Raw genomic sequence first — 15,523 nt, 5'->3', positions numbered from 1 at the left:
CCTTGGTGCAGCATAAATCTGCAGCCCCAGACTTTAGAAGACTGAGCACGCTATGCAGCAGAGCAAACGCTGCACAAACAGAAGTGGCACGAGAGGCTGTGTGAGCATATTTACAAGTAGGTTTATTCAGTGTAGATCAGGACAAAAGGAGACATGTCTGATCTCCTTCATGTTCAAAGCAAAAGAGCATAAGCAAAAGCTATAAACAAAATGGAAGTACCCAGCAAGCTGTGCTGGAATGTAAACAGACACGTGACATGGAACTATTCCACATGCCTGTTCCTTAAGGTGGAACGGAATTCTCAACATCTAGATGAGCCATTGACCTAATCCAGCAAGTTTATTCTCTTTCTTTAAAAAAAAAAAAAAAAATTATAAAATTTTCAAATTTAACAAAAAAAAATCCATTTGAATTATACTTCCAATTCTAATCTTTCCACTTTCAGACTTCCTTCAGTCTATCTGGAAACTTTCATGTTTTCACAGTTATTCACATTTCTTGCATCTATATTGTTTTTTGTTTTGTTTTTTAACCAAATTAATCTTAACAATTATTATAAAACAATATTTCTTTCCATTATTATCACAGAGCTTCTTGAAAACCTACAAACGTTAATTGACCTTCACAACTATTCTTAATATACTCTGTAAATTTATTCCAGTCCTCGGTAAATCTCTGGTCTCGCCGGTTCCGAATTCTCCCCGTTAGCTTGTCTAATTCTGCGTATTCCATCAACTTCATTCTCCATTCTTCTTTCGTCGGGATTTCTTCCTCTTTCCACCAGCAGGTTTATTCTCCTTGATTTTGTATTTAGGAACCAGCCGCATTGCCCTTTGCACAAACATGGTACAATTTAGATCTCCAGGCTTGCGATCACGCTAAATGAAAGACTACTTTATGCCCAGTGCCTAAGTGTATTTATTGGTCAACCAGCTCTCCGTGTGACAGAGCAACAGAGACATCTCTCTCCCCAACATAAAGAACATAACATGCTGTGTTTGTAAGAAAGCTCTTCCCAAAGAGAAAAGACTACTTCTGAACATGCCACTAAGGTAGGAAAGCTTACAACAGGGAGGCTACTGTCTGAATGATACGGACACCTGAAACTTTTTGAAGACTGGAAAACTCTTTTATTGCCAAAGGACTCTCAAACTGGGCATCTCAAAGTGGAGGAGAAGGAAGGGTGCAGGAGGTGGACCAACGTTTTTGCCATCTTAGCGGGGAGTCCAACGGGTGCCGTAGCGCTCATGGAAAAGCTTTTGGTCCCGTCGACACCTTTGTTAATGGAAGAGGAAGGGGTTCACTCTTCCCACTATGGCCCCCCCAAACCACCTCTACCCTGTCCCAAAGGGTGGTTTTAAGAGGTGGCGGGAGATGCAGGGAAGAGAGGGAAATTGGCAAAAATTGCCTCCTTTCCCCTCCAGTTAGCAGAGCATCCACTGAGTCAAAAGCTCACCTGTGAATACAAGGGCATATTGACTTGGTTTTCCTGTCCCAATTTAGATGATAATGTTTAGCCCAGTTGGGGGGCCCTCCTGCTCATTCTGTAGGGGTGGCGGCTGAACTTCTGCCCCAAAGTCCTGCCCTGATAGCATTCCTTGACTGATCTTTTCATAAAATTTTGAAGGAGCCATCAAGATGCCTTGGAAGATGTTTTGAAAGCCACTAGCTTTTCAGCGCCATCCTACCTAACGTACCATAAACCCATTGCTTTCTTGCCCTGAATTTCCAACACTTTCGGCCACTGAAAAGTGACTGTCCGTAACTTCAGGAAAACACTAAGACCGAAGATTCAGTAGGCCTTGCTACCCTCCTACAACATACACAAAAACCCAGAGACTATTCCAGAATAAAATGGTATAATTACATTTCCTACAGTGACCTTGTAATCTCTGGAGTATTTACTCTAGACTAAACAATCCCCTTCAGCTGCCCTGTATCTGATTGTCAATGAAAGAAGCTTGTTTGACAACTGCTCAGAGCAGAAACCTTTTTTTTTTCCATGATTGCTTTTTTCCCTTTTCTTTTTTAAGTGAAGGGTCGGGGAAAGCACATATTATTGGAGAAGCATTCTGAGCACACCGGCTCATGTGAGATCAATGAGTTAATTCTGAAGCCGGACGCCAACAAAAACAATTACTGGGGACATTCTCCTGTCAGGTCCAGGCTTTTGAGGTTAATTTAGTGGTAACATGCACAGCTGAAGCCAACTTGGAATATAAGTAACTGCACGGTCTGGTCTAGGCTTCCTTTTTCGCCCCCCTTCCTTTATACATTTTCCATATTCTTGGGTTTAATCGTCCTCCCGGGGCCGTTAACAGCTACAGAACCCACACTAGGCCCACAGGTGGGTGGACAGGAAGGAGAAAAATTCTGTTTCATGAGCGGCCCGCTCCTAACATATTCCGTTAACGACCTTGACAGAAGTGCTCCTTGAAGAGAAAAGGGGAGAAAGCTCCATATACTGCAGGGTGAAAAAGCCCAGAAGACCTCTTGCCAGAAACGTCCCAGCTTCTCCAAACAACTCCGGGCTTCCTGCAGGAGGCCACGCTGCTGTCCTTGGTTGCCGTTCAGCTGGCCAAGCCTCCGCTATCTGCTTCCCTCGTTATTTGGAAAGAAAACAGGCTCACGTTGGTTCCAAGCCACCACCTCACCATCAAAGCAGGGTCACTCCAAACATTCACAAAGGCCAAATAAACCCGTTCCTAGAAATCAGGAGTTGTGATCCAGCTCCTGCCGTGCGGAACTCATCTTTTCGGCAATGCTGGGTGTCCCTAGAGAGGAGTCCACAATCCCATCAGAAGGCCCGTCCAGTCTGTTCAAAGGGGCAAGGGACCGTGAGGTGGTTGCACATCTCCCGCCAGATGTGTATCTGCACCTCGTTCCCAATGCGTACATTAGCCCAGCTTCTGCACCTGATTCCCTCTCCATTGCTGACCTGGGACAATTTCATCATTATTTGTTGATGCCTATTGAATCATTTGCTCTTCCATAGCGCTATCCATATGGAGAGTGAATTAAACATATTTTTCACATTCTCTTCCCAAGTGCAGTATAGAGGTTGGACGAGGAGGAGAAAGAGGAGGAGGAGGAGGAGGAGGAGGCAGCAGTTTCATTGGGCTGATCTCATGGTGTGAACCATTTGTTCAACCATGGAGTAGCAAGTCGTACTCATTCAGAGAAAGCTCCGGGTCCCAAATTCTCCCTTTTGCACCACTCTCATGATGCCACTGGCTGGGGATCTTGTGGTCCTCCTGATGATCATAGAATCAGAATCTCATGGACTGCAAGAAGATCAAACCTATCCATTCTTAAGGAAATCAGCCCTGAGTGCTCACTGGAAGGACAGATCGTGAAGCTGAGGCTCCAATACTTTGGCCACCTCATGAGAAGAGAAGACTCCCCGGAAAAGGCCCTGATGCTGGGAAAGATGGAGGGCACAAGGAGAAGGGGATGACAGAGGACGAGATGGTTGAACAGTGTTCTCAAAGCTACCAGCATGAGTTTGACCAAACTGCGGGAGGCAGTGGAAGACAGGAGTGCCTGGCGTGCTCTGGTCTATGGGGTCACGAAGAGTCGGACACGACTAAACGACTAAACAACAACAACATAGTTGGAAGGGACCCCAAGGGTCATCTAGTCCAATCCCCTGCAATGCAGGAATCTCAGTTAAAGCATCCCTGACAGATGGTCCACAAACTCCCGAGAGAGACCGTTCCACTCTCAAACAGCTCTTACTGCCAGAATGTGTTTCCTGGTGTTTACTCAGAATCTCTTTTCTTCCAACTTGAAGCCATTGGTTGGACTACAACTCCCATCAGCCCCAACCGGCATAGGAAATGGTATGGGATGTTGCGGACCGTAGTCCAACAGCATCTGTCGGGCCACAGGTTCCCCAGCCTTGCATTTCAGCCTGAAAAGGGTCTTGATTTCCATTTCGGCTTGGATCCTCGGGCAGCAGCTGTGGCTAGGAGTGCTTTTGCTCGGCTTAAGCTAGTACGACAGCTGCAAGGAGAAGACTGATTTGGCCACTGCCACTCATGCCTTACTTGTTTATTTATTGGCCAGTCTTCAATCATGGCTCTCAGCGTTGCTTCCAATAAAACCACAAAAAGTACAATAAAGAAGAAAACCCAACACAGCATACAAATCGCAGCAGGCAGATAAAAGCCAGAAGAACATCACAACAGACACAGTCCTAGCCACATCCAAGCTGAATTAGTGGAGGTTCCCTTGAAAAGGTGGTGCAAAACATGGCAGTAAAGAAGCAGCGCATGCTATGAGCTCCACTTTTAAAGCAGTTACAGAGGCTTAAAATAGTTTCTGAACCAAAATTCAAATGGTTGATCTACCACACCACCTTCAAAGCCCTAAACCAGCCTTCTCAAAGGTGCTATCTTCAAGATACTTTGGGAGTCCTTGGCTGGGGCTGATAGGAATTGTAGTCCAAAACTGCAGGAGAATGAGCCTGGAGAACACTTCCCTAAAGTTCCCTAAACCCAGATACTTGAAGGACCTTCTCTGAAATGAACCCGCTGATCACCATGTTCTTTGGGTGAGGTCCTACTCTACGTCCTGCCTCGGTCCAGTATACCTGAAGGAGCGTCTCCACCCCCATCATTCTGCCCGGACGCTGAGGTCCAGCGCCGAGGGCCTTCTGGCGGTTCCCTCATTGCGAGAAGCCAAGTTACAGGGAACCAGGCAGAGGGCCTTCTCGGTAATGGCGCCCGCCCTGTGGAATGCCCTCCCATTAGATGTCAAAGTGATAAACAACTACCTGACATTCAGAAGACATCTTAAGGCAGCCCTGTTCAGGGAAGTTTTTAATGTGTGACATTTTAGTGTATTTTTGGTCTCTGTGGAAGCCGCCCAGAGTGGCTGGGGAAACCCAGCCAGATGGGCGGGGTACAAATAAATTATTATTATTATTATTATTATTATTATTATTATTATTATTATTATGTTTCGCCAATGATGGAAGACTGGCTGGTCTGCAATGGCCGTGTCATTCAAACTCTGACACAAAGTCCTTCCTTTGATGCTATTTTGATTCAAGATGGAAACAGTATTTTTCCAAACGGCTCCCAGTGGAGTATAGGGTCAGGTTCAAGGTGCTGGTCTTGACCTTTATAGCCCTTTGCAGCTTAGGGCCCTCGTATTTACGGGACCGCCTCTCCTGGTCTGCCCCGCAGAGGACCTTAAGGTCCATGAATAACCATAGTTTAGAGGTCCCGGGCCCTAAGGAAGTCAGACTATCCTCCACCAGGGCCAGGGCCTTTTCAGTGATGGCTCCGACCTGGTGGAATGCTTTGTCCCATGAGACTAGTGCCCTTCAAGATTTAACCCCCTTCCGTCGGGCCTGTAAGACAGAGCTATTCCGCCTGGCCTTTAATCTGAATTCAGGCTGATCTTTTATTTCCCCTCTCTTCCCTCCCCCTCCCCTTTATGAAGATTACCCGCTCTGAGACCCCAGAGGTAATTGGCCTCCTCACTGGCCCAAGTAGGTCCAATTCAGCCAGCTAGCCCTGGGGATTACCTAATGCTAATTTCCCCTAAATTGATTTCTGAATTTTGAATTTTATTGTTATTCATGTTTTTATACTGTATTTTATGCTGCTTTTACAATTAAGTGTTTTAAATTTGTTGTTAGCCGCCCTGAGCCCGGTTTTTGAACCGGGAAGGGCGGGGTATAAATAAAACATTATTCATTATTATTATCATTATTAATTTTTGGCCTGAAGTCGCTTCCCATTTGATACTGATGCTTCTCTGCTCAGTTGTTTTTGCTTTATTGTGATTCATTAAGCATGTCAGATGCCTATCACAATAGCTCACTGATGCAGATAGAACCTGTAGCTCGTGAGACAAATTAGGCCCAGAGGGGGCCCCAGTTTCCTATGACATCACTGTGATGTCACGAGTTTGACAAAGTGGTCTGTGGGCTTGGAGGACACCAGGATCCTATCCGACATCTGCATCCAGTTCTCCATCCCTGCCGTAGCCTCTAGGCAGTTTACAATAAAATATTAACAGTTTGCTGTTGTTCTTTCTGTCCTTTTATCATTGTTGTTACGGGGCTACAGTAGTTTTAATCTCATTTCGCTAAGGTGCTTCAGAATGTAGGTGGAAGAGGACTGGAAGAAGTTTAAGGACTATCTGCAGAAACACTGCAAAGTTTATGAATGCTAAAATGATGTTGGATATTAAAAAAAATATGGCATTAATGATACAGTGTTAAGAAGTATGCAAAAACGTAATAGAAAAAGGGTGTAAGACTAAAGTTATATTATGTCAAAAGTAAATAATATGTTAAAGGTGTTTAAATATAAGGAGGAAAGATCGGAGACATAATAGAATTGATTTTAATAATTAGAAATGAGTTTCTAAAGAGGGTAAGGAATTGCTGTATCTGATTGGTTAAAGAGGAACACAAAAAAGGGAGGCGTGAGGAGGTCAAGAAAGGAAGCTATGTAAACATGAATTTAAAAATTGGAGTTTTTATTTTTTATTTTTTTTATTTTTGATGTATGTGTGTACTTTTATTTTTGTGGTTGTGATGTTTCTCTTTTTTCTGTAAAAGCAAATAAATATTTATTTATTTATTTTAAAAAAACAGAATGTAAAAAGCAGAGTGTAACTGAATGGCAGAGCAAGGGTGGAAGCCCCAGCATGGATGAGATCCTACTTTGTAAAATGCTAGGCGTATTGATCCACTCTAAGATGGAAGAGTCAACAAAACCACCCAACACAAACTTTGGATTCCAAAAGAGCGCCAGATGGCTACTCAAGAGTGGAGCAGGGAGCGGACGGGAATATTTATCTAAATATATAAAAAGGATAAGCTTACGTTAGTAGCATAGGAAAATCTCAGCTGCCAACAGAGCAGTCTTGGGAACCTCATTCAGCACTTAGCACTGGGAAAACTCAGCCCTCATTGGCAAAACATTAACTTGTGTTTCCATCTCGTCTGGAGCAAATTAGTGTAATTGGCAGTGCCAGAGAGAGAGAGAGCAGTGCCACTTGGGAGTCGCATGGATCTTGCAATCCTTCTTTTTATTCCGCAATAGAAAATATTCTGCTGTATTTCACAACAACCATAGGCAACGTGTTAAAATTATTTTGTTCTTCTTTCCAAGTAAGACACAAACAAGAAAGTGACAGAAGGCTTCAGTCATCATACCCTGTTCATGAAATGTGATAAGCAAATGTTTTGGCTACACAAATTTATTTGACTAAAAGAAGACTATTCACACACAAGAGGGAGGTTTTCAAAAGAGTGTGTGCATGTGCCTATAAACAATTTTTTTTGGGGGGGGGGGATTAAGAGGGCAAAAAAGATTCAGTCAGGGCTAAGCACACCCAGTGGGCACTAAATGATGGCTGTCAAGGGGAAGGGTGGATGGAAGAGGAAGTGGAATAGAGTATTCTGGAATAGGGCATGGTTACCTGCTTGGAACCCTGAACATGCAACGTTTTATTGCAGGTCTTAAAGGTAAAGGGTAAAGGGACCCCTGACCATTAGGTCCAGTCGTGACTGACTCTGGGGTTGCGGCGCTCATCTCACTTTACTGGCCGAGGGAGCCGGCATTCAGCTTCCGGGTCATGTGGCCAGCATGACTAAGCCGCTTCTGGCAAGCCAGAGCAGCACACGGAAATGCCATTTACCTTCCTGCCGAAGTGGTACCTATTTATCTACTTCCCTTTGACGTGCTTTCGAACTGCTAGGTTGGCAGGAGAAGGGACCAAGCAACGGGAGCTCACCCCATGGCGGGGATTCGAACCGGCGACCTTCTGATCAGCAAGTCCTAGGCTCTGTGGTTTGACCCACAACGCCACCCACGTCCCTTTCATTGCAGGTCTTACCTGTACCCATTTAATACTAAACTTTTCCCTTTCTCACCTTTGCCCTGCCATCTTGTCCACACACAAGATCTGCAACATTCCACATTCTCTAGCTTCAGGAAATCCCTTCCATAGCAACTATTCTGCCAAGGAACCTGTGTGCATCTGGCACAGCAGTGCCTCTACACACAGACAGAGACACACCTGTGTGCATTTGCCACCTGCCCACCCACAGATTCTGGGGCGCATTGAAGGGAACACAAGTACGCTGGGCCTCACTGTCACCTTGCAGGAGCCGAGTGAACCCATGGGGTGCATCTGCTAGTCCCCCATGGCTGTGCAACGCAGGGGTGGACAGCTTGGCTGGAGCAGGAGTCCTGAGCAGCCAGGAAAGTCTGTTCATCTTTACTGACTCTCTCACTGAGGAATCCTTGACACGTCTCCGTGGAACCCCAGGATTCCTTTGGAACCTTGGCTTGAAAACCACTGCATTAGAACATCAAAACTGGTGCCATTTCACTTTGCTGTTTGTTCTTTCCCCCCTTTTTAAACAAATATCACTGTTAGTCATCGGCTACAGCAAAAACTTCACATTCCTAAAATAATATTGCAACTTGATTACTACAAGTTATTGCTTACTAGCCAGTTTCCCAAAGCGATGTGCAGACCTCAGCTTCTTCAAGTCTCAGGAGCAAAGGACTCCCTCCCCCCCCCCCTCTGGGTCCCCCCCCCTTCCCAACCACCCACCCGTTTTTGCTGCCAGTGCAGCGTATTACTTTTGTCCTGTAGCTTTATGAAAAAATTACTTCTGGTAGCATTTTCTATTGATTTTTGGAGACATTGTTTATTACTTTCAGGGCATTTCATGAGATGGGTCTTTCAAAAATATATTTCTGCCTGTCTAATATCCTTTCACAGCGGACTTGCTGCAGCCTTATCAGCAAAATCACTGTACCTTTCGCTGAATAGCCAGGTGGGGAGGAACAGAACTCTTAGGGCCTTAGCTATGGGGCCATGGGTGATGGAGCCAGTGTTGTAGTGTAGTGGTTAGAGTCCTAGACTGGGACCTGGGAGACCAGGGTTCAAATCTGGTATTAGTTCTCCTGTCTTCCCAAGTAATGTGTATAAATTTTGGAGACACCGTTGATGGAATCTTTCAAGGAGTTGGAGATGGTGTTTATAAGTGGTCCGTGTTTCACAAGAGTACAGTAAGACTGGTAGTACTACAACTTTGTAAACTTTGTAAACATTCCCTGAGAATGTCCCGGTTCTCAAACACCCTGCACTTAAATCGGGAGAAGCTAGCTCAAGTTCGTCATCTGAACTAGCCAGATGTTTAATGAAAATCAATCACCGACAGTCCATCATTTAAAACACAAGACTTCAGAGCTGTCTTGCCCCAGAATGGCAACCAGGCATTCCATTTTGGCGACTGGAACCTTGGATTAAAGAGCCACTTGGCGCCCAGTTTATATAGCTGAGTTTCTAACACTGAGCCTTCCAGATGACACTGGATGCCAACTCCAACTCACCCTGCCAACAGGGCAAATCATCAGAAATGATGAGAGCTGCAGTCCAGCGACACGTGGGGTGTCTCACGTTGGCTCCCCATCTCCTCACCTAGGGTCTTGATGTCCTGATGCAGATACCCACAACAGCTAGCAAAATCGGCAGGGTGTGCCTTTTGGCTCATAGTCTCTTACCCATGTTAGTTACCGTAAGACACACTCCATAAGATGCACTTTTTTCCTACTATAAAGTAAGGGGAAATGTGAGTGCGTCTTATGGAGTGAATGGCGCTGCACAGAGAGGTAGAGCTGCGCAGCGCCCCTTCAGCAAGGTGCCTGTCCTGCGAAGCTGGAGGTGGAACAGAAGGGACTCCTTCAGTTCCTTCTCCAGCTTCGCTTGAAGGGGCGCTGCACAGTTCTCCCTCTGTGCAGCGCAGAGAGGGTGAACTGTGCAGCACCCCTTCAGTGATGTACCTGCCCTGGCTTCTGCCCTTAGCCCCGCGCAGCCTCTTCCAGGCAGGGGGAGCCTTCATCCCGCTGCCCTGAAGACGCCTGGCGAGGTCATCCCAGAAGCCAGAACAGCCACACGGTATCCCAGAAGCCAGATCCCTCTTGCTATTCTGGCTTCTGGGATTCAAAATATATTTTTTTTCTTGTTTTCCTCCCCCAAAAACTAGATGTGTCTTATCGTCTGGTGCATCCTATAGAGCGAAAAATACGGTATTTGTTACATGTACTGCTTTTAGGCAAGAGCAAGGACATTTAACAAACAGCGAATGTCACATGATGACTTCAGGCCGTGTGCCAGCAAGCATGACACAGGGAGGCTGTTTCATGTTTGGCTGCTGAAAGCCGGTTCTCAAAACTCTAGTGGAAAACACGAAATGCCAAGAGCTGAGAGGTTCCAAGAGCGGAATGAGAGGCCCATTCCTTACCACCACACATTGCAATTCGTCATTCGGAATCCCAGGGCTTTGGAGGCCCAAGCAGCTGTTCTGCTAACAGGTGGCGTTTGCAAGCTCAGGCTGAGCCAGGGTTGGGAAAGCTAATTAACATTTGCCTCTAATAACCTGATACACCAGATAGTGAGAAGATGTGAAACCCAAAATGTAAAGGGCTCCTCAAATAAAACAGTTGGAGCAGACCCTCAAGAAACCAAAGCAAACCCTACACAATGACATCATAGGTTAATTCCTTTACCAATTTAGTGATTATTTACAATACTTATCTGTTACCTTTATATCCTGCCTTTCCTACCCAAAGAAGCAAGAGAGTGAGGAACGGATCTCCTGAACTGCTTTGTTGCATATGAAAGGATCCACATTTGGTCTTAGCTCATCACCTTGAAGGACAAAGGCTACTGGGACCAGCGAATAATAATAATAATAATAATAATAATAATAATAATAATAATAATAATTTATTATTTGTACCCTGCCCAAGGGTTGGGTTTCCCCAGCCACAGAGACCAAAAATACACTAAAATGTCACACATTAAAAACTTCCCTGAACAGGGCTGCCCTAAGACGTCTTCTGAATGTCAGGTAGTTGTTAATCGCTTTGACATCTGATGGGAGGGCGTTCCACAGGGCGGGCGCCACTACCGAGAAGGCCCTCTGCCTGGTTCCCTGTAGCTTTGCTCGGATGAGGCCAGGCCCTAGATTAAGATAGCTATTATGCCCCCCCCCCCAGCTTCTGCTATAAACTGGCCGTGAAACTGTTGTCCACAGACTCTGAAGCCCTTGAAGAACAGCACTGTCAATGTGACATTGCTGGTGTCAGGGCTGGCACACATTTGAGAACGGCCCTTTGCCACCTACTCTCCAAGCACCAGGGCCAAAAGGAAGCCTGCTCTCCCACCCTCCGCAACCAATACTTATAATGCGGGGGCCCAAAAGTATCCTGGGGCAAAATGAGAATGACGGAAAGCAGCATCGCCCTCAACCCACCCAAATTCCTGTAAGCTGATGGCTGTGCATTTTTGAACCTGGTTGCTGAATATGATGAACCACGGGAGGCGGCAGATACCTTCTGTGTTTAGGATAGCATTTTATTCCCTTGCTAATTATGCTGATTCCATACTTGACCTTCCTTTGCGATGCCTTATTCTGAAATCTTTAGGAGAATCTTTTAGTTTCCTGTTAAAGTCCTCCAAGCTGGCAGCTGTCACTTCTCTCTCGCAAGAGCGAGTTGCAAAGTTTTACTGTGCCGTGGGAAGAACCTCCTCTTGTCTGTTCTGAACCTTCCAACATTCAGCATCATTTATTTGTTTTGTTTTGTTTTTTGAATTTATATACCACCCTATACCCAGAGGTCTCAGGGTGGTTCACAGAAAAGATTACAATATATAAAATCAAAATAAGAACAATGACCCAATAACAACAACACACACCCCCTCCAAAAAAGAGCCACATTTTAAAAGGGTATAGGATGTGGGATGCCAATCCGGTCAACCAAAGGCCTGATTGTTATTGTTGTTGTTGTTGTTAATACCCTGCCCATCTGGCTATGTTTCGCCAGCCACTCTGTGAGGCTTCCAACAAAATATTTAAAATACAATAAATCGCCAAACATTAAAAACATCCCTAAAAAGGAACATTTTTGCCTGGTGCCTAAAGGTGTACAATGAAGGCGCCAGGCGAACTTCCCTGGGGAGAGCATTCCACAGATGGGGAGCCACAGCAGAAAAGGCCCTGTTCTCACGTTGCCACCCTCTGGACCTCACGAGGAGGAGGCACACGAAGGAGGGCCTCAGAAGATGATCTCAGGGTCCAAATATGTTCATATGGGAAGAGGTGGTCCTTGAGGTATTGTGGTCCTAAGTAGTTTAAGGCTTTATAGGTCAAAACCGGCACTTGGAATTGGGCCCAGAAACTAATTGGTAGCCAGTGCAGTCGGACCAGGATCGGTGTAATATGCTCAAACCGTCTTGCTCCAGTGAGTAACCCAGCCGCTGAATTCTGCACCAGCTGAAGTTTCCGAACCGTATAACACATTGCAGTAACCTAACCCTGAGGTTACCAGAGCACAGACAACAGTAGTTAGGCTATCCCTGTCCAGATAGAGGTGTAGCTGGACCACCAGCCGAAGCTGATGGAAGGCACTCCGGGCCACCTGAGCCTCGAGCGACAGCAAAGGATCCAGGCGTACCTCCAAGCTGTGAGCCTGCCCTTTCAGAGGAAGTATAACCACATCAAGAACAGGCGATCTCCCACCCATCTGGTCTAGGGAACCACCCACTAACAGTGCCTCAGTCATATCTGGATTGAGCTTCAGTTTGTTGGCTCTCATCCAGTCCATTACTGAGGCAAGACACTAACCTTTGAAGGTGACCCAGAAACTGCAACTAATCCAGAATGCGGCAGCCAGACTGGTGACTGGGGGCGGCCACTGAGACCATATAACACCGGTCTTGAAAGATCTACATTGGCTCCCAGTACGTTTCCAAGCCCAATTCAAAGTGTTGGTGTTGACCTTTAAAGCCCTAAACGGCCTCGGTCCAGTATACCTGAAGGAGCGTCTCCACCCCCATTGTTCTTCCCGGACACTGAGGTCCAGCGCTGAGGGCCTTCTGGCGGTTCCCTCGCTGCGAGGAGCCAAATTACAGGGAACCAGGCAGAGGGCCTTCTCGGTAGTGGCATCCGCCCTGTGGAACACCCTTCCACCCTTCCAACAACTACCAGAGAGCCAGTGTGGTGTAGTGGTTAAGAGTGGTGGTCTCATAACCTGGGAAACCGGGTTCGCGTCTCCACTCCTCCACATGCAGCTGCTGGGTGACCTTGGGCCAGTCACACTTCTCTGAAGTCTCTCAGCCCCACTCACCTCACAGAGTGTTTGTTGTGGGGGAGGAAGGGAAAGGAGAATGTTAGCCCCTTTGAGACTCCTTAAAGGGAGTGAAAGGCGGGATATCAAATCCAAACTCTTCTTCTTCTTCAGACTTTTAGACATCTGAAGGCAGCCCTGTTTAGGGAAGCTTTTAATGTTTAACAGACCACTGTATTTTAATATTTTGTTGAGAGCTGCCCAGAGTGGCTTGGGAAACCCTGCCAGATGGGCGGGGTATAAATAATAAATTATTGCTATTAGTAGTAGTAGTAGTCCAGCACTTCCACTGCCTCACTTGCAGATGTAAAGGAGAAATAGAGCTGAGTGTGCCCTGGCTGCTGGTATTAGAAGAGAGGGACAAAAATCTGCAAAAGGACCTTTTATTTTTGAAGCCATGGGAAAGACCTTTCATGCAGTTGGAACTATCTCACAAATTGCACGGGGAGGCGAGCCAGTACTCCCAATCCAGGCTCAAAAGGAGCTTGGACAATGGATGCTCTCCTGATGGATAGAACACACCACTGAGCTTTGGACCAGAGAGCCAGATCTAACCCCTCTCATGGCAAAGGGCCAGCCCTGTTATTTTTCCTGGCCTCCTACAGCTGGACAAATCAAGGCGCCCCCCCCCCCATTTTTGGAGGGGTTTCACTCTTTAATGCTGTGCAACTGAAAATGAACAGCTACTTCTCCTTAGCTGCCAACGGCAACCTTGAAAACATGAATGCGATCCAGCCAAATTCTCGGCTGATCTATAAAAGACCAGAAAAGCAGAAAGAGAGCAAGAGAGAAACAAAACCAAAAAAAAATTATATTCGGCCACCCAAACAAAACATTGATTTGGGCAGGAAGTCTAGTATTTCATTAAGGTCTGTTTTGCTTTCACTCCCCCCCACCTCCCTTTATTTGGGGGATAAGGTGGCAAGTTTCCCGCCTGAATACCATTTCACTGACAGTGACGTTGGTTCAAATAAATAAATAAAGAAAAACTTACCCAAATTTCCCCAACACTTCAATATCTGGAACTGGCGGCCCGTAGGTCTCCACATGCAATGGCTGATATTCATAGAGCACTTCCTCGATCTTTGGAACAGGTCCCAACGAAATATGCTGACCCTGTTGGGAAGTTACACCACGATGTAGAAGACTGTTACATTTTAGGGCTTTGGTACAACGAAGGTAATGTTGACCCTTAGAACAACGCTGGACTGAAAACATCACATCCAGCACATGCTAGCTATTATATGATCCATTTCCTGCTTCTAACTTGGCATTCTTCCCTAGGACTTCAACAGTATGGGAATAATGGTTTGGTAAGGATAATTCTTCTGGAAGGGGAGGGGCGGAAAATAAGATTTACTAATGTCAGATTTACTGTAACTGAGTGCAGCTGCTTCCCTATGTCAATGGTGAACTAATTAGGTAAAAACTTATCATTAGCAATATCAAGCAAACATTGTGCAGCAAGCCTGTTGCAATTTGTAATCAATTATTTCCTGAGAGCCCTAATTAAGAAGGGGAAGCTACTTTTAATTAATCTCTGCAGGGCTTTTTAAGCTACCATGCATAATGGTTTTCAGGATGGGCTTTTACAATGGAGTAACAATTAATTCATTCAGCAAATTCCCATTTGTTTCATAACTGAAAAGGAGGAACACAGACACACAATAGGTTAACTTCAGATGGCACATCTGCAAGCTAACTGCCTTTGAGAAACAATAAGGACTCATTTAAAATTCCCATATCATCTGTACCATAAACTATGGTTAATCTTAACCATGGTTAGTTGAAACAAGCCTGCTTCATAAACTATGGTTTGATGTTGGCTTGTTTAAACTAACTGTAGTCAAGATTAACCACAGGTTGTCTTGGTTCAAATAACACGGCAAGCTGCAGGAAATTTAGGACACTAGGAATAGCTTCCAATCTTTGCATCACAGCTATGCTAGAACAGGAGGGAGAGGAGAGCATGCAAGTCCAGGATTCACTGCAGCTCATTCCTGAAACGCTAGCCTATGTTTTTAGCATCATGTCCAGAGAATTCACACCTAACTTGGTATTTGCCAGCCATGCAATCTTATCCAATATATCACAATGGCTTCTTGTACTGGGTTGAAATGCTACCTCCTTGCCTTTGGTGGTTCCCACACCTCCTTAAGGAGACCAACCTCATACTTTGAGAGACATTGGATCTGTAACATCAGAGGCTATGGAGTTGACGGGGACCAGAGGAAGGTGAAGGCTGGTGATGGAATGGTACTACTGCATACGAGTTCACTGACATTCGAATTTCTCGCCACCAGAGACCAGCTCCTTTGGCAGAAGAGCAGATTATATTGCTCTGATTCCT

General features: G+C 45.6%; 1 protein-coding gene across 1 annotated transcript in view; it reads right to left on the bottom strand.

Moving 5' to 3' along the window:
* Positions 1 to 15,523, bottom strand: part of MNAT1 (MNAT1 component of CDK activating kinase) — a 144,165-nt gene that overhangs the window by 29,738 nt on the left and 98,904 nt on the right. Inside the window, exon 7 of the mRNA XM_083737633.1 lies at positions 14,168 to 14,289. Within this exon, the coding sequence (XP_083593759.1) occupies positions 14,168 to 14,289 (122 nt within the window). The remainder of the gene's footprint in view (positions 1 to 14,167; positions 14,290 to 15,523) is intronic.

The sequence above is a fragment of the Podarcis gaigeae genome (genome assembly GCF_964106915.1).
Source record: "Podarcis gaigeae genome assembly, chromosome: 1".
NCBI lineage: Eukaryota > Metazoa > Chordata > Lepidosauria > Squamata > Lacertidae > Podarcis > Podarcis gaigeae.
Note: the sequence above shows the minus strand (reverse complement) of the source record. Positions and strands in the feature narration are given on the sequence as shown.